This window comes from Rhinopithecus roxellana, chromosome 5 (assembly GCF_007565055.1).
Source record: "Rhinopithecus roxellana isolate Shanxi Qingling chromosome 5, ASM756505v1, whole genome shotgun sequence".
Classification (NCBI taxonomy): domain Eukaryota; kingdom Metazoa; phylum Chordata; class Mammalia; order Primates; family Cercopithecidae; genus Rhinopithecus; species Rhinopithecus roxellana.
In genome coordinates, this window is record NC_044553.1 from 173,287,679 (window position 1) to 173,307,717 (window position 20,039).

The following is a 20,039-nucleotide window of genomic DNA, read 5'->3' on the forward strand; positions in this document are numbered from 1 at the left end:
ATTAAATGTGAAAAGTCACTGGGTTTAAGCAGAAGCAACTTTAATGGGATGAATGATTTTTGGTTGTTCACTTGTTTTCATAGTACTGGGGATTTCAAAATAATAGGTACACAGGGTTTTGACTCAACTTGGACTAGTGATGACATGTTGACCTTTATATCATATGGCATTCAATTTGGAATCACTTATACTTTTGTTTGTTTTCAAGGCATATTTCTCATTTTATGCATAAAGTTCCTTTTCCATCTCCTCAGAGACCACGGATTTTAGTTCAGGTAAGGTTTTTTTGTTTTTGATTGGGGGACCTATGAATTGTTATTGGCGCTGTCAAAATGTAACATAAGAATAACAATTTTGAATGAGAAAAAAAACCTAATGAGATTTAGAGAGAACCAGATACTATTCCCCATTGTAGTTTGGGCTCTTAATGTTTTATTGACTCCTCCCAGACATCTCCTGCTTTTCTTGGAGAAAGCGTTCAAGAATTAAAGAAGTGGGTTGAAGTAGACATTTTGAATACACAGAAAGGAACTTTTTTCCCCTAAATTTGTTGTAGGTATTTGAAAGTTTGTGCCTTTGGCAATCATTTAATAAGTTAAATGTATTAGAATAGATATAAGGAAAAGTTATGTGTGCATAAATTTCAAAACATAGATAAGAGTAATTACGTTATTATATTGATACAGATAAAATATCTAAAAAATATTATTTTGAGCTTTATATTCAGTCTGAATATCCACATGTCATTTCTGTCTTGTTTCCTGGTATTTAGTGTAAGAAAATACGTAGCACATTCAGTTTAAATACACACAAAAGATTGTTTTATGGTGGAAGTTAACAAACTTTTTTGGTTATTGGTCATACAGTAAATATTTTAGTCTTTACTGGTCATCTGATCTCTGTCACAACTATTCAGTTCTGCTGTTACAGCACAAGAGCAGCTAGGTAATATGTAAAGAATGAGCATGCCTATATTTCAGTAAAACTGTATTTACAAAAACAGGCAATCTATGGATTTGCCATGTAGGCTATAGGTTTTTTGACCCTGGTATTTTGGTATTAAATGAATAATTTAGTCTTTCAGTGTGAATTGTTAAAATGGCATAAGGGAAACCATTGAGGACAGAAGAAAAGAGGATTCACAGTAAGAAGAGTTAGTAGTTGGAAGGGATCAGGACCTGTTTTTCAAGATCTTAGTGATATAAATTGTTCTGATACTGGTAAATGGATATAGTGAAACTTCATGGGCATAATCATTATTCTATATATTTTTAACAGAAAGTGGTGTTTTAAAGTTCATCTTTATGTTTCAAATTCTTTATTTTAAATCTTCTTCCAGTTATCACCACATGATAATCTAATTCTCAGTCAGCCTGTGTCTTCACCTCTTCCACTAAGGCAAGTAAAACCTCATTTCTATTTATTTTTCTCTCAATCTAGCATAACATTCAAATATTTTCTTTTTCCTAGTTAAAATTTCAAATGTTGATGGGAATACTTCTCACTGAACTACTACTTACCTAAATTTCTTTTACTTAATGTTTGGGTTGCAGTTATTAACGAAAAAAAGGAAACTTTTATAATAGTGTTTTGTATTTTGTGTATCTATTATCATCAAGTACCTACTATTGTGTAAGAGTGTGTGTGTGGTGTATTTATATATGTAGATGATGAGAACAATTAATTTGAACTTTAACCTCTGAAGAACATTCAACTGCAATTAATTTTTTCTTTTTAAAATGCAATTAATTTCCAAAAGAAAAAAGTGGTTCTAATTATTAAATTGTAGAGTAGGACAATGTATTTTCTTACCTTAAAAGTTCAGAGAAATTATTAAGTATGTTTTCTCTACAGTATCCTTTCTTGAAAGTTGATTAGCTGTGTAATTTTTTCATCAGAGAAATTGTTACAGTTTGATTAAGTTATACAGCAGATACCTAAGGGAGAGCAGCTGCCATCTTTGACATTAATTTTGTAAGAATTGCTGATTATTTCATCACTAGCTCTCAGCGCAGAGTGACAAATATTTTCTTAACCTTTGTTTGAGCTGAAAATAAACTAGAAACAATGACTGAGACTATGTATGTTACTCTAAATTATGTAAAGGACTTTTTTAGGTAACAGCTTTATTGAGATATAATTCACATATCATATAATTCACCCAATTAAAGTGTATGATTGAATAGTTATATTCACAGAGTTCTGCAGCTATCACTGTAATAAATTGTAGAACATTTTCGTCACCCTAGAAAGAAACTCTTTACCCTTCAGCAGTGAACCTCCTTAATTCCTCCTATCTCTAACATACACATACCCCTCTCCAGCCTTAGTCAACTACTAATCTACATTCCGTTGCTGTAGATCTGTCTATACTGGACATTTCATATAAATGGAATCATACAATATGTAGTCTGGCTTCTTTGACTTAATGTTTTCAAGGTCTGTCTATGTTGCCTCCTGCATCAGTACTTCTTTTTATTGCTGAATAATATTTCATTGTATAGATATATGTTTTATTTATCTGTTTATCAGTTGATAAACATTTGAGATAGTTCCACATTTTGGCTACTATGAACTTACCCCAATTTTTTTGTGGACATATGTTTTCATTTCACCAAGAGGCTTTTGTTACTAGTTTTGCTTTATTTAAAAGATTATTCCAGTGAAACTAGTTGTTTAGCATTATATAAACAAAATACTTGCTAGCTTACTGTTTACTTTGTCAGTTCAATATTTTGTTACTATATAGAAGGCCTAAGTTTATTGTTTTCATTATTAACTTGTTTTGTATGTGTATCTCATCATTTTCTACCTCTTGATTTCCTATTACTATTATCATTACAGTAGTGAAGATTATTCATAAAATTAAGTTTTAATGTGTATTTACCTTAAGGGAAGTGGGCCTGTAAGTCATATGGTTTTTCTGATAATTACAGTGGAAAATAGGCCATGTCCAAAAAACTTCCATTTAAGGATTTGCTTTCAATCAAAGCATCCCTTTTACAAATTGCATTCTTTATTTGGACATTATGTACATGACAGATCTTTTTACATGAAATGAAGCAGATGACTTTTCATTTTCCATATTGAATACAGTGCAAAAGAATGATTTTGGAATCTTCCAGAACTGCCTTGTTTTCATAGTGTGTTTGTGATGCAGTGTTTTCCCTGCATCATAGCAGCAATCATGTTTAATGGTGAATATATAATACAAATTGTACCCTAATCAACATATATAATACAAATCCTACTCTAATCAACTACTTTTGCCCGTTGTTTTAGATAATGAGGTGTTTGAATCATTATTTTTTAATTATGTATTTTCGTTTGAATTGACAGTGGTGGCAAGTTTTCAACACTACTCCAGAATTTAGGCCCTGAAAATGCTGTGACACTACTGGTGTTTGCAGTAACAGAACATAAAATTCTTATCCATTCCCTACGGCCATCCGTGCTTACTAGTGTGACAGAAGCATTAGTGTCTGTGAGTATCACAGTTTCTTATTGGCAGTCAATTTAGTTTAAACTTAGTTTATTATATAAATAACTTAAAGCCATTTTAATGCTTAACTAAAATTCAGAGAGTAATGAATTTGTGTTTTTTGAAAGCAGTTTTGATTTCCTGACCATTAACTCTAGTTACAATTATTTAATTCATTATCAGGCATTAGACTTTAGGTAATACTTAAAAGACAGTTTTTTTGTGTGTGCTGATAAATTATGCTTAAGTATCAAAAAGGTAAATGCTCTCCTATCTTTTGTTTATCCAAGATGATTTTCCCTTTCCACTGGCCATGCCCATATGTTCCTCTCTGCCCACTGGCTTTAGCAGATGTCTTGAGTGCACCATGTCCATTCATAGTAGGGATTGATTCCAGATACTTTGATCTCTATGATCCTCCACCAGATGTCAGTTGTGTTGACGTAGATACCAACACTATTTCTCAGTAAGTACATTTTAGTGATTCTACATCTATATTTTACAACTTTGTAGCGTATGTATGTAACTGTATATTTTGTGATTAAGTAGGATTCTTTTAAGATATATTGTATTCCTTGTTATGTGGGGTAATCACCATCTTTGAATCATACCTTATTATGCATCAATGGAGTAGATTTAGAGTATTAAAGAAGGTTTTATTGGAAAGACTATACATTTTATCCTCAGGCTTTCAATATTTAAGAAACATTTTAATGTTAGGCTTGCTTAGAAATTTAGCCAAAGGGAGCCGGGCGCAGTGGCTCACGCCTGTACTCCTAGCACTTTGGGAGGCCAAAGTGATCGGATCACCTGAGATCAGGAGTTAGAGACCAGCCTGACCAACAAGGAGAAACCCCATCTCTACTAAAAATACAAAATTAGCTGAGCATGGTTGTGCATGCCTGTAATCCCAGCTACTTGGGAGGCTGAGGCAGGAGAATTTTTTGAACCCGGGAGGCAGAGGTTGTGGTGAGCTGAGATCATACACCTGCACTCCAGCCTGGGAAACAGTGAAACTCCATCTCACAAAAAAAAAAAAGAAAGAGAAAAAGAAATTTAGCCAAAGGGAAATTGAGGTTAGAAATAGAAAAAGTGTATTTCCCTTTAATGATATGAGTATAGGTGAAATCACAAATTGAATTAGAACACCATTCTTTAATATTTCAATCCTATTTCTAGTCTTTTATAATACTATTAGAATACTTAAATATAGGCTGGCCATGGTGGCTGATGCCTGTAATCCCAGCACTTTGGGAAGCCCAGGCGGGCGGATCACTTGAGGTCAGGAGTTCGAGACCAGCCTGGCCAACATGGTGAAACTGTGTCTCTACTAAAAATACAAAAATTAGCTGGACATGGTGGCAGGTGCCTGTATTCCCAACTACTGGGGAGACTGAGGCAGGAGAATCGCTTGAACCCAGGAGGCAGAGGTCGCAGTGAGCTGAGATTACACCACTGCACTCTGGCCTGGGCGACAGAGGGAGACTCCATCTCAAAAAAAAAAAAAAAAAAAAAACCATAGTAAAATAAATGCTTTAACATTTTAAAATAACTTTAAAATTATACATAATTTCATTATCTTTACACCCTAGGGATGCAAGGATTTTATGTTTTCATCTCTGCATTGAAATTATATGTAAGTTATAGTTATTGGAACTATTTTTAAAGCCTTTTTATAATTCTGCATTGTTTTGTGTCCCTTATTTTCCATACTTAATCTATTCAGGGAAGAGGAAATTGATGCACTGTCCACATTGCACCCACAGAACATGCTTATAATAACTATGATTTAGTCTAATAAAGCCCCAAAGCTGGTACAGCTTTTACACTTAAATATGTAAATGTGAAGTAGGTTTTTCTCCTTTTTTTTTTAAAGAAATGGGGTCTCACTCTGTCACTCAGGCTGGAGTGCAGTAGCATGATCATAGCTCACTGCCAAATTTCTGGGATCAAGCAATCCTCTTGCCTCAGCCTCCCAAGTAGCTAGGACTACAGGTGTGTATCACCATGTCTGGCCACTTTTTTTTTTTTTTTTTTTTTGAGACAGAGTCTCACTTGGTCACCCAGGCTCGAGTGCAGTGGTGCAATCTTGGCTCACTGCAAGCTCTGCCTCCCAGGTTCACACCATTCTCCTACCTCAGCCTCCCAAGTAGCTGGGACTACAGGCATCTGCCACCACACCCGGCTAATTTTTTTGTATTTTTATTAGAGATAGGTTTTCACCATGTTAGCAAGGATGGTCTCGATCTCCTGACCTTGTGATCCACCTGCCTCAGCCTCCCAAAGTGCTGGGATTATAGGTGTGAGCTACCACGACTGGCCATACCTGGCTAATTATTTTTTAAATTTTTTTGTAGAGAAGGAGTCTTGCAGTGTTGTCCCGGCTGGTTTGGAACTCCTGACCTCAGGTTATCCTCCTCCCTTGGCCTCTCAGAGCATTGGGATTACAGGCATGAGCCACCACACCCAGTTTTTCTCCATTTTTAAATAAGAACTTTTTATCTTAAAGCTTTTTTTGAAAAAATTTTGATTTTTTATTTTTTTGAGACGATGTCTCATTCTGTCACCCAGGCTCAAGTGCAGTGGCATGATTTCGGCTCACTGCAACCTCTTCCTCCCAGGTTCAAGTGATTCTCCTGCCTCAGCCTCTCAAGTAGCTGGGACTACAGGTGCACGCCACCACATCTGGCTAATTTTTGTATTCTTAGTAGAGATGGGTTTTCACCATGTTGGCCAGGCTAGTCTCGAACTCCTGGCCTCAGGTGATCTGCCTGCCTCAGCCTCCCAAAGGGTTGAGACAGCCTAAAGCTTTTTGATTTAATTATGAAACCTTAGATTAGTTCTCAGTCTTGTCATATGTCAAAACCTCAAGTGCCTAAACCATTAGAAAAGTTTAGCAGAAAATGAATATTCTCTTATAAAGCATGCATATTGTCAAAAAGTTTTTATTCATGGAAAGCCTAACAAAAAAAATATGAACTATATTTTATGCATAAAAGCCCTTTTACATATGGCATCAATAGATTCAATGATTCTTTACCATCAGCATTTCATTCTTTACCAGAACTGTTTAATACTTTCAAATATTAAAGTAATATAACTTTTCCTTGCCAGTTTAATGTTAGATGATGTAATATTTTTTAATTGAAATTAACAGTGGTAAGAGTGTATACTGTTTTTATTACGGTAATAAGTTGTATTTCCCCCCTTATAATGTCTCTTAATTTGTTAAAAGAATTTTCTCATCTGGGTGTGATGACTCATACCTGTAATCTCCACACTTTGGGAGGCTGAGGCAGGAGGATCACTTGAGGCCAGAAGAGACCCCATTTATACAAATAATTTAAAAATTAGAAGAATTTTGTCTTCCTACTTAACTTTTCTTTCTTTCTTTCTTTCTTTCTTTCTTTCTTTCTTTCTTTCTTTCTTTCTTTCTTTCTTTCTTTCTTTCTTTCTTTCTTTCGAAATTGCTGAGGTCTGAACTCTTTTCCTTCTGCTTTGATCACTAATGAGTTAAAGAATCAGAGAAACATGAGTTGTTTGTGCTCATGAATTCTTGGCATTATCACCTTCCCAAACGGGTGGAGGACTACACTAGCGAACTGACAGCTTTCTACTTTCCTTCAATTAGAATTTCTGAAGCCCCAGCCTGAAATTTGAAAGAAAAACAAATCCCAAGTGTGGAATTTTTGGTTTCTTTTTCCCTTCCCTGTCTGTCTTAAGTATATATAATACAGACTATGTTTTAAATAGCAAGAAATTTCTGAAGAAAGGGAAAGAAATTAGTATGTATGTACTAAGTGTAAAGCTACATATGTAGCCTAAGTTATCTCATGTGATTCTCCATACTTTGTGAGGTAGTGCTTTATTTTTTTAGAAGCAGAGTCTCGCTCTGTCGCCCAGGCTGGAGTGCAGTGGCGCAGTCTTGGCTCACTGCAAGCTCCTCCTCCCGGGTTTACGCCATTCTCCCACCTTAGCCTCCCAAGTGGCTGGGACCACAGGTGCACACCACCATGCCCAGCTAATTTTTTGTAATTTTTAGTAGAGATGGGGTTTCACCGTGTTAGCCAGGATGGTCTCGATCTCCTGACCTCGTGATCCACCCGCCTCGGCCTCCCAAAGTGCTGGGATTACAGGCGTGAGCCACTGCGCCCAGCAGAGGTAGTTCTTGTTAACTCTTCTGACAAATAGAGAAACCAAAGCTTAGATTTTTAAGCGGCTTACCAAAGGGCACATAGCTTATACTGTCAGAACTGGGTTTTAAAGCCATTACTGTTTGACTCCAAAACTAATGCTTCTACCACTAATTATTGGGTAACTATGTAATATGTGTATGTCGTAAAATAATATAGTAATCTTGTAAGTGGAAGTCATCGTGAGTATACATTTACTCATAAGATGATCTTTCTTATAAGAAGATGATCATAGACCAAACTCAAGTGCTTCAAAAGTTTCCCTTACGGCCGGGCACGGTGGCTCATGCTTGTAATCCCAGCACTTTGGGAGGCCGAAGTAGGCGGATCATGAGGTCAGGAGATCGAGACCACCCTGGCTAACACAGTGAAACCCCGTCTCTACTAAAAATACAAAACATTAGCAGGGGGCGGTGGCGGGCGCCTGTAGTCCTAGCTACTTGGGAGGCTGAGGCAGGAGAATGGCATGAACCCCGGAGGTAGAGCTTGAAGTAGGCCGAGATCGCACCACTGCACTCCAGCCTGGGCTACAGAGCAAGACTCCATCTCAAAAAAAAAAAAAAAAATCCCGTTACCCAGCCAAGTTTTAGAACGAAGATATCAAGAACAAGAGGCGGAAATTATGGCAGTAACAGTAATTAGATGTGATCAGATGATACCAAGGTGTTGTTCATTCATTTACGCCACAAACATATCCTGAGTGCCCTTTTTTGCTAGGCACTGGGAATAAAATGTCAAACCACGTATTCTCCTTTCTCTTAAGACACTCGTGATTAAGTCTAGCAAGACAGGCACTATGCAGTGAATGGTAAGACACAGTGGGAAAACTGTGTTACTGAGTTTCATCAAGAAAATAATTTGAAAAGTGTTTCTACGTTGCGTTCTTATTATAACAGAGGATCCTGTTGGTCACATTGTAAAGGTGATCACACCTTCACAGCAGGAAATCTGCAGTTTGACTCTGCCCTATCTTTATTTTTATTCTCATTTGTAGAAAGATAGAGGGGACAAATTCTAAGACAGTCATTTTTGTTTAGCTTAATCTTTCTTACCCCACTCTTTTTTCTTTGTTTACTTTTCAAAGTGATATTTGCCCTTTTTTGTTCTGTAGGAAGTTTAGGGAATATAAAAAGGTTCAGCAAGTTCCACTACACACCTGTGTTATGTTGTTCTGTGGTGGTTAGAATATGAGTGTTTTACTTTTCTTTTCTTTTTTTGTACGTTGTTCAAGTTTTCTAAAATGAATATTCATTGCTTTTGAAATAAAAAAAACTGATTCAATAAAAAGTAGAGTCATCTGGGCACAGTGCTTCTTGCCTGTAATCCCAACACTTTGAGAGGCAGAGGCCAGGAGGATTTCTTAAGGTGTGGAGTTCGTGACCAGCCTAGGCAACAAAACAAGACCTCATCTCTACAAAATAAAAATTAGCAGGCTGTAGGGGTGTGCACCTGTAGTCTCAGCTGCTTGGAACACTGAGGCGGGAGGACCACTTGAGCCTGGGAGTTAAGACTGCAGTGAGCCGTGATCGTGCCACTGCGCTCCACCCTTGGTGACAGAGTGAGATGTTGTCTTTTTTTTTTTTTTTTAAGTGGAGTCATCAAAGCTATCTGTAAGTCCAAATGCTTCGCAATGCTTTATCACCATGCTCTTTTCTACTCCTACCCCGTGTATGGTTTAGAGACCAACTGTGTTGTAATAACTATAATAAAGGAGATTGTGGGAGCCTGTCCCAGAAAGAAAGATAAAATAGTTCCTCCCTTACCCACAGTTTGGCTTTCCATGGTTTCAGTTATCTGTGGCCAACTGCAGTCTGAAAGTACATAAGTACAATACAGTAAGTTATTTTGAGACAGCCCGCCCATATAACATTTATATAAAGTATATTGTTATAATTCTATTTTATTATACATTATTGTTATTGATCCCTTACTGTGCCTAATTTATAAATTGAACTTTATCATAGGTATATATGCTTGGGAAAAAAGATAGTAAAAACGGGGTTCAGAACTGTCTGTGATTTCAGGCATCCACTGGGGGTCTTGGAATGTATCCGCTACAGATAAGGGGGAAACTGCTTTATCATTTTTTAACAGATAGCCTCTTTTATAGTTATATAAGTATTTCACAATGTTGTACTTTATTCAAGTAATTTAATATTATAGGTTAGTTCTTTTTTGAAAGAAACAAAAATGATCCTTACTTATGCTCTTAGGAAACTAAGAAACTAAGTATTTAAATATACCAAAGTGTTTTGATAAGCTCTGTGGATCATGAGTTTACTGAAAGTTTTTGTAGTGCTTTTCCTTACAGTATATAAGAAAAAAAAACTTGTAGGATTTTTCTAATATTTAGGTGTCTAAGCACACTTAAGTGGAGATTAAGAGTAAAGATCATCACATTAAGCTTTATGGTGATTAGCAAGATTCCAAAGCAACTGAAATTTACTCAGTATAAATATAAATTTGTGAGCTATATTTAATACAAGGTTCTACCCTCATAGAAATTAATTTTTAAATATTCAACATGCCAGTTTACCCCGTAGGATTTTTCTCTTGTTAATGCAAATATTTTGTATGTTTTTCATTTTTCATTCAATGTGTTTAATCTTTTCCCATTTTTATATATAACAGATACATACCTTCCCCCTCCCAAAGACCATGTAACAAATATATTCCTGTTGTTATTTAATCTTAGAATTGGTGACAAGAAAAATGTAGCCTGGAAGATACTTCCAAAGAAGCCATGTAAAAATCTGATGAACACACTGAATAATTTGCATCAGCAATTGGCAAAATGTAAGTGGATAACTTAATTAAAGGAGGTAATTTAATCTGAAAAAGGGACTCCAATTACTTTGCCTTACTTATAAAAGAATAATGTTTATTTTAACTAGCAGAAAGTGGTTTTACCATTTTAAAGGCAGATGATCATTAAAGCAAAATTTGTTAGAAGATGAATGATTTATAAAATATGTATTTTATATCTTCCAAATTTTTATAGAACCGTCTTAGAATAACAACATTCAAAAGGATGTTAAGGTGGTTAATTTTACCATTACTGAAATACCATGGAAAAAATGTGGGGTTCCACCTTTATATTGTTTTTTTTTTTCTCTTTTAAGACAGAGTCTTGCTTTGTCATCCAGGTTGTAGTGCAGTGGCACAAACATGGCCCACTACAGCCTTGACCTCCTGGGCTCAAGTAGTATTCCCACTTCAGCCTCCTGAGTAGCTGGGACCGCATGCCTGGTTAATTTTTTAATTTGTTATAGAGACAAATTATGTTGTCCTGGGCTCAAGCAGTTCTCCCTCTTCGACGTCTCAAAGTGCTGGGATTACAGGCATGAGCCACTGTGCCTGGCCTATTTTCTTCATACATAGAATAGAAAGTTAGTTTTGAAAATCTAAGACAAATGATGTAAACTACATTAGAAAATACTGATGATTTCAGTGGAGTAATAGCTTTTCACCTTCAGTGGATCTTAATGCTGTGCTTACCTTTTTAAACATTTTTTAATTTTTGTGTGTGCCTATCTTAAATTTTGAAAATAGAAGTTAGCGTTAAGAAATTAAAATGAAAATTGATTAGGATGTGGAATATTTATATTATATATAATAATATTTCTATTATATATAAGGATATATATAAGGATATATCTTGACCTGTCCAGAATTGCTGATAAGGAAAATTAAACCTTCTTTTTTTTATCTAATCTTCTTGGTAGTATAGCAGATGACCCATTCAGAATCCATAACTTAATACTTATTATATAACGTATGGTCAATAGTGATATAGCAGTATTTGAGGTTCACATTTATGTATTAGGTACAACATAAGCATAGGAGGTAGCCTACACCCTTGAGGATTTATCATAGTGTATAGTGTAGTTGGAAATAGACATGGATAAAAACAATATTTACAAAGTATACTTCATAACAAGTCGATAATTCCAACATAGCTCATAAGTATTGGGATATTAAACTAATGACATAAAACATAACAAAATTTTGCCTTATGGAACAAATAAATCATGCATGTAATATTATTTGTTACCTAGTTAATTGCTTTCTAAAAGTGTTTGCACTTCTTTTGAATAGCTGAAAAGCCCAACAGCTATTATAGCAATATTTAAATATTATTAACACTGGCTGGGCAGGATGACTCAGGCCTATAGTCCCAGCACTTTGGGAGGCTGAGGCAGGCAGATTGCTTGAGTCCAGGCGGTTTGAGACCATCCTGGGCAACGCGCTGAAACCTTGTCTCTACAAAAAGTACAAAAATTAGCTGGGCATGGTGGCAATGCACCTACTTGGGTGGCTGAAGTGGGAGGATCACTTGAGCCTGGGAGGTCAAGGCTGCAGTGAGCCACAATTGTGCTACTGCACTCCAGCCTGGGTGACAGAGCAAGACCCTGACTCAAATTATATATATATATTTTCAATGAAATAGCCCGTTCAACTTTTATGAAAGGCAGAATCTCAAGGGTTAAAACTACAAACATTTAAGTAATACTGATAATTAAGAACTGTATAACACTTTATAGCTTCAGAGCACATTCACACACGTTCTTTTATGTTACAACTATGAGAATGAGGTTGAAGGACGCATATAGTAGCTTCTCACAGATCATACAGTTAACAAGGATGAAGCTGGGATTAAAACCTAGCCTTTCTTGGCGTAGTGGCTCACACCTGTAATCCCAGCACTTTGGGAGGCCAAGGCAGGTGGATCACCAGAGGTCAGGAGTTCGAGACCAGCCTGACCAACATAGTAAAACCTCATCTCTACTAAAAATACAAAAATTAGCCGGACGTGGTGGTGCACTCTTGTTGTCCCAGCTACTTGGGAGGCTGAGGCTGGAGAATAGCTTGAACCTGGGAGGCAGAGATTGCAGTGAACCAAGATTGTGATGCTGTACTCCAGCCTAGAAGACAGAGCGAGACTCCATCTCAAAACAAAAACAAAAACAAAAAAAACTGTAGGTTTTCTGGTTCCAATGCCTTACGTTCTTTCAGTATTTTCACTTTTTTAGACAATAAGAACTCCTCCAAAAACTCTCGAAGATGATTAATTGTTCCTTATATTTTAAAATTTTGAAGTAATAACAAACTTTTTTCCTGACCCTTTGACATTAGATGCTTCATGACATTTGAATAGAATAGAATGTATTTCCTATGATGTACATTCTTTGACATCACTACAATGTAACCATGAAAATCAGGAAATTAACATTGAGCATTACTGTCATCCTAATCCTCAGACCACATTCAGGTTTTGCCAGTTATCATGATAATGTTCTTTTCATAACAAAAGGATCCAGTTCCAAATCAGGTTTTGTATGTAGTTTCAAGTCTCTTTATTTGCCTTTCCTCCTGAACAGTTTCTCAGATTCTCTGCCACCTTTGAAGATTATATTTACCATTGTAGAATTGTCCATGGTGTGGGTTTATCTGAGCATTCTCATAATAAATACAGGCCACCCATCTTTTTTTCTTTTTTTTTTTGAGATAGGATGTCTCACTGTGTCACCCAGGCTGGAGTGCAGTGGTGCGATCACAGTTTATGGCAGCTATGAGCTCCCAGGCTCAAGTGATCCTCCTACCTCAGCCTCCTGAGAAGCTGGGACTACAGACACATGCCACCACACCCAGCTAATTAAAAAAAAAATTTTTTTTTTGGTAGAGATGGGATCTCAGTATATTGCCAGGCTGCTATTGAACTTCTGGGCTCAAGTGATCCTCCCACTTCAGCCTCCATGCTAGGATTACAGATGTGAGCCACAGCACCTGGCCCAGGTCACGCATCTTTGACAGGAATATCACAGAAGTGATGCTGTGCCTCTCTTATTGCGTCCTTATATCATATCGCACACTATTTTGCTTTGTCACATTATTGATGAAGATATTCACTTTGATCAATTGATTAAGGTGGTGTCTACTAGACTTCTCTACTATAAAACTATATGTTTGCTATCTAATGACTTTAGCATTGAATTGTCCAGGAAGAAGAATTGTTTTTTGTATTTTAATCCTTGTGTGTTCTTCCTGTAGGTACTTGTATTTAAAAAAAAAAAAAAAAGGAAAGAAGAACGGTTGCATTTGCCCTGTGCCCAGTTTGCACAGGGTAAATGCAATAGTTCTTCTTTCCCTTTTTTTAAAGTCTGTTTTCAATCAGAAAGACACAAACATGAATGAATACAAGAGGGAATGTCACTGCCGCTTTGAAAAAGGCATATCTGTAATATATAAAATATATGTTTTGTATATATTCATATGGAAAGAGTGTGAGAGCAAGTATGTGCACATAACATGAAAAGTGGCTGGGCATGGTGCCTCATGCCTATAATCCCAGTACTTTGGAAGGCCGAGGCGGGTGGATCACCTGAGGTCAGGAGTTCGAGACTAGCCTCGCCAGCATGGTGAAACCCTGTCTCTACTAAAAATACAAAAATTAGCCGGGCGTGGTAATGGGCACCTGTAATCCCAGCTACCCGGGAGGCTGAGACAGGAGAATCCCTGGAGCCCTGGAGGTGGGAACTGCAGTGAGCCAAGATCGTGCCACTGTACTCCAGCCTGGAGGACAGACCGAGACTCTGTCTCAAAAAACAAACAAACCAGAACAAACAAAACGTGCAAAGCATTTGAGGGAAAGGGGAGCAATTTTTGAAATATTTTCATCTTTTCAAATGTACTAGTTTATATATAATCTTCAATGGTGAGAGAACAATGGAGACATTTCTATATGAAGATTTGAGAGATCTGGGTTTATGTTCCTTTCTTATTATTCTCCTTATTTCTATGTCAGGTCATTTCCCCTCTCAGGGCATGTGCAAAATGGTAGTGGTGTGGGAGGTATAGATGACATGGTTCAGATTCTTTCTGAACAATGCCAATACTCAGTGAGCCTATGAATGATATGTATTCTGACATATATTTATAGTTGAGCAGCTTTCTGATATTTTGTTGCTTTCTGGGTTATAATCACTGTTAACTTATATGTAGTTATTTTAGAACATGAACTTAAAAATTTTTTTTGTAGAGACAGAATCTCTCTATGTTGCCCAGGCTAGTCTTGAACTCCTATCCTCAAGTGATCCTCCTGCCTTGGTCTAGGATTGCAGGCTTGAGCTATCATGGCTGGCCTGAACGCTTTTTTTCCTGATGGTAGTGAGATAAACAGGGGTAACTTTGTGTTTAATTTAGATAAAATTTACTCAACGGAGCCTACAAAATGCTATGGCAGGCTTTGCTAAGGTTTACATGTGATTAAGTTATGTAAACAAAGAGTTGAGGTAGCTTGGGTCCTTTTGAAAACACAACAAAATTATACTGGTACCATCATGAGTGTTTTGTGAGTTTGGAGAAAACACTAACACTCTGTGTCTTCACAGTGCAGCAGAGACCGAGAGATGATGGACTAATGGATTTAGCAATGAATGACTATGATTTTAATTCTGGAAAGAGGTTGCACATGATAGATTTGGAAATCCAAGAGGCATTTTTGTTTTTCATGGCCTCTATTTTAAAAGGTTACAGATCATACTTAAGGCCAATAACACAAGCCCCATCTGAGACAGCCACAGATGCAGCCTCTCTCTTTGCCCTACAAGGTGAGTGATTGCATAGTTTTAAAGCTTTCATGTCATTGACCTTAACTTTGTGATGACTTATTTGCTGTCTGTGTTAATAGCTCATATTTATGAGAATACATACCTGTTTTGAGGAGAACGTGAATACCAGCTTTGTTGGTTACCCATTTCCATAGGACTAGTTATTTTTCAGGCATATTAGATATAATCCCATTAGCAGATATGCAGAAGAAAAGTATAGAGCCTCCCAACCATATACCGACTGCGCTTTTGTGTCACATGTGTCGAGATACTGCTACTTTCAGCTTTCAGAGCAGCAGGCAGTGTTGGGGATACAGAGGAACCCCTGGAATGGTCACCTCCAGGCTTGAATAACCTCATTTGTTTTATTTCAGTATAGTTTATGAATATTTTCAAATATTGGGTACTTTACAAATATTTACAAATATTTCCTATCTGTGCTATGAAGTAAAAAAGTTGGAAAGTTCTGGAGTGCAACCAGTTTTATAATACATATTTACTTTCTTTTGTAGTATTTAACATTTGAAAGAGAAATTCACTTAATAATTATATATTGAGTACCTCTGAATGCTAGGCCTTGGATATATAGTGGTATGCAAAAGAGACATGGCCAAAAAAAAAAAGTAAAAGATGAGAGTCATGGTTATTTCTCTCAGAGAGCTTATAGTCAAGAGGATAGGCGATTGGAGATAATGAGTGAACAACTTCAGTTCACAACCTCATATCACGGAAGGCTATTCTGAAGAAGTAACATCTGATCCATGATCTGAAAGATGAGTAGAAATTAGCCAGACAAAGGTAAAGTAGGAGAGTGTTTTAGGCAGAGAGAACAGTTTACACAGCCCCTGAGACTGGAAAGAGCTTGAATTCCTGGGCCTGAAAGAAGGCCCAAGTGCAGTGTAACTGAGCATAGTTAGTAAGGTGAAATCAGGAAATAAACCTTTTCTCTGTTTTCAATAAGTAAGACACAAACATGAATGAATACGAGGGAATGTTACTGCTGCTTTGAAAAAGCCATATATGTATAATATATATATATAATGTATATATTTATATGGAGTGTGAGAGCAAGTTTGTGCATGTAATATGCAAAGCTTTTGGGGGAAAAGAGAGCAATTTTCAAATGTACTAGTTTATAATCTTCAAGATGGTGAGAAAACAGTGGAGACAGTTCTGGGTGAAGATTTGAGAGATCTGGGTTTATGTTCCTTTATTACTGTTCTCCTATTTCTTTGTCAGGTCATTTCCCCTCTCAGGGCACGTGTGAAATGGTAGTGGTGTGGGAGGTGTAGATGACATGGTTGTTCAGATTCTTTCTAGTGCAAATATTCTGTGAATCTATGAATGATATTATGTATTCTGATATTATATATTTATGTTGAACAGCTTTCCTAAGAAGCCGGGACCGGTCACATCAAAAATTCTATAACATGATGACCAAAACACAAATGTTTATTCGCTTCATTGAAGAGTGTTCTTTTGTTAGTGACAAAGATGCAAGCCTGGCATTTTTTGATGATTGTGTAGATAAAGTAAGTAACGGTACATCTACAATGCCCTAACTTACTTTTTGTTACTGTTATAAATGTTATGAGTTATAGTTTCTATTTATAGCTTTTAATGAAATCGAAATTAATTTCATTTTCATCATTGACTGCTTATAATGCAAGTTTTGGTAGCCTGCTAGAAATTATAGAATGCACCTCTTACAATTACCTTGTAGAATTTTACTAAATCATAAGTTTTGTTTTAGCAATCAGGTCCCTAACCCTCCCTGCCCACTTATAAAACCAGGAATTTTTTGCCAGCCTGTGCACCTCCAACTTAAACATCTGTAATTTTCACCTCTCCCTTTTTGTCAGAGATGGGTTGTCACATGCTGAAAGTAGGTGTAAAAGTATAATAAATGTTTTACCTGAATATTTCCACAACTGAGAATGAGTTTGTAGCTTAAATTAGTTAGTTCTATAATTTTAAATTTATATATGAAACCTTTCTATTCAGTCCTAATATCATTAGGTGGGACAGAGCAAGGCAGGTATTCATGCTGGAGAGAGAGGAGGTAATAGGATGGTAGTCCAGAGAGGGGTTTCAAAACCTGAATAGGGTGGAGAGAGAGGAACAGCCTAGCTGGAATGTCAGAGCCCAAGCCAGGTAAGGAGAGTATTCCTGGAGAGGCATGTTCTAACTTGGAGAATCAGAGGACGGGCAGTTTAAAGAGGGTGTCCATGTTCGGGGCAGACTGCTGCAGGGTGTCAGAACCTAAACGGGATGAGAAGAGCACTCATACAGAGGTGACCACAACATGGAGTGTCAGAGTCTGAGCAGGGTAGGGAGAGTATCCTCACGGGAATAGCAAGGGAACCAAATGAGATGTCAGAGTTTCATCTAGATGAGAGAGGTGTCAGCATGGTGGGGCAGGATTTGGTCTGGAGGGGGTTGTCAAAACCACATTAAGGTGAAGAAGTCATCTGCATGGGAGACAGTGGTGGTAAAGATGGGAGAATGTTACATATTGGGGAGATTGATCAAATAAGTATATTAAAGATAATAAAGTTTCTTATTGAGAGAAAAGATTTACAAATACAGAAGTGAAGAAAACTAAATTGAACCCTGTAGCATTGGTGTAGAGTTGGAGATTTGGTGTAGTATCATTGGTTTTCAATGATAGATACAGAAATAAATGTAGATGTAAGTATATGTGTCTGGGTGTATACACACATATATTCCCTACCTCTGTACATTGGGCGGACCTGGAAGCAGCCACACCGCAACAGCAATGAGCACACCTAATGTATAGATTTTGGCTTCTAAATACCCGATAAGCCCTAAGGTATCTTGTGTTAGAAAACCAAGAATTGCTCCAAGAATGATGGAGACATGTTAAAACAAAATACACACACAGAAGTCAATTTGAAGGGATTTCCACAGGCAAATCTAGGACAATTTGAGCATCAAATGTTGGTAACAGATTAGCCCGTTGAGTAAAATAAAAAACATGAGTCCACACAGATATCAATCAATTGAAAGTCATCTGATGAGAAGCAGGATCTTACGTAGTTATTAAAGACCTCCCCACAAAATGCATATTAATGACAAAAGGGAAAAGAGTAACTTTATAGTGGAAAAGCCTGGCAAATACCATTTTAATCAAGTTATCAAAATGAACATCATCTACAACGGGACAAGTCAACATTGTGTTCTCCTAATAGATTACAATGAGAATGCAACCTCAATTCTGTAATATTCCTGCAAAAATGTATGACCTATATAATCTCAAGGAAATACCAAACACATATTAAATGATATTCTACAAAATACCTATTCTGTAATCTACAAAGTATTAAGGTTAAGAAAATAAAGTAAAAATGGAGAAGTTTGTCTAAAGTGAAGTAAGAAGACTTGACAACCAAATGCAGTGCTTAGCTAAGAACTAGATCGTTGCCGGGCACAGTGGCTCACACCTGTAATCCCAGCACTTTGGGAGGCTGAGGCGGGCAGATCACAAGGTCAGGAGATCAACACCACGGTGAAACCCCATCTCTACTAAAAATACAAAAAATTAGCCGGGCATGGTGGTGGGTGCCTGTAGTCCCAGCTACTCAGGAGGCTGAGGCCGGAGAATGGCGTGAACCCGGGAGGCGGAGCTTGCAGTGAGCCGAGATCACACCACTGCACTCCAGCCAGGGCGACAGAGCGAGACTCCATCTCAAAAAAAAAAACTAGATCCTTTAGGCATAACGTTATTAGGCTAATCGACGAAATTTAAATGTGATTTGAGATTCCAGTAATAATATATCAATGTTAATTCCCAGTTGATTGTATTTCTGTAGGAGAATGTCTTTGCAGGAAGTATGAAAGTATTCAGGAGTGAAGATAGGTCATCAACTCAGCAGCTTACTCTCAAAGATTAAGGGAAGAAGTTACTTATACTAAAACTTTCCTGTAAGTTTGTATTTAAATAGGTATATAGTATCCATGATCTTATGGCCATGATAATAGAAAAAAGGAATAAATAAAAGCTTTATTATATATGATCACAACAATTTGTAATGTTAAGATTATTTAAAGAAGTTCATCACTTTCAAATTTATGTGACTGTGAAAGAAAAAATCAATGGGTTTTTTTTTTAACGCAACAGCCAAAATACAACTTATCCCTTGATATTCAGAAATTGGTTCAATTCTTAGTTTAACATGAAATTGGCCTTACTGATTGTTGAATAAGTACCAATTGTGTCTTATAAAAATGAGAAGTGATTCTCACTATGAATAGGAAAATACTATGGTAGGAACAACACACTACATTGGGAATCAGAAGTACTTTAATCTTGACTATTATACTTGTGACTTTAGTCATTTAGTCTTTATATGTTGTTTTCTTATGTATGTTTTTAAAATGGTTTGAGGATAAATAATTATAGCTGCCTATCTCATAGTGTTCAGAGTAGTGTTGTATAAACTAAAAAGTAGAAAATATTATGACTATTTTTGCCTGTAACTGGATTTTATTCACGTTTATAGATTAATGGTTCATTTGGTTTATCATTTCATAACAGAAATGTTCAATTTTTGAATGATTTGTACATATGAACAGCAGGAACACATTCAGAACCTTGTAGACATCTACCTTTTCCTTCAGTTTAGAACACTTGAGGGATGATTGATACAGAGAAATACTATTTCTGGTGCTGTTAGGGAATTAACAAATGAAAGTATCCAGAAATATCATCCCTAGTTCTTTCTTGAAAATGCT

The 20,039-nt window shown here is 36.6% G+C and overlaps 1 protein-coding gene across 5 annotated transcripts in view; it reads left to right on the forward strand.

The window, feature by feature from the left end:
- The window catches only part of DENND4A (DENN domain containing 4A), a 134,462-nt gene that overhangs the window by 59,804 nt on the left and 54,619 nt on the right, over window positions 1-20,039 (forward strand). For all 5 annotated transcript variants that reach the window (XM_030931291.1, XM_030931294.1, XM_030931295.1 and 2 more), the window contains 7 exons: window positions 209-275; window positions 1,340-1,398; window positions 3,340-3,484; window positions 3,772-3,947; window positions 10,370-10,470; window positions 15,066-15,284; window positions 16,671-16,816. In XM_030931291.1, coding sequence (XP_030787151.1) covers window positions 209-275; window positions 1,340-1,398; window positions 3,340-3,484; window positions 3,772-3,947; window positions 10,370-10,470; window positions 15,066-15,284; window positions 16,671-16,816 — 913 coding nt within the window. The remainder of the gene's footprint in view (window positions 1-208; window positions 276-1,339; window positions 1,399-3,339; window positions 3,485-3,771; window positions 3,948-10,369; window positions 10,471-15,065; window positions 15,285-16,670; window positions 16,817-20,039) is intronic.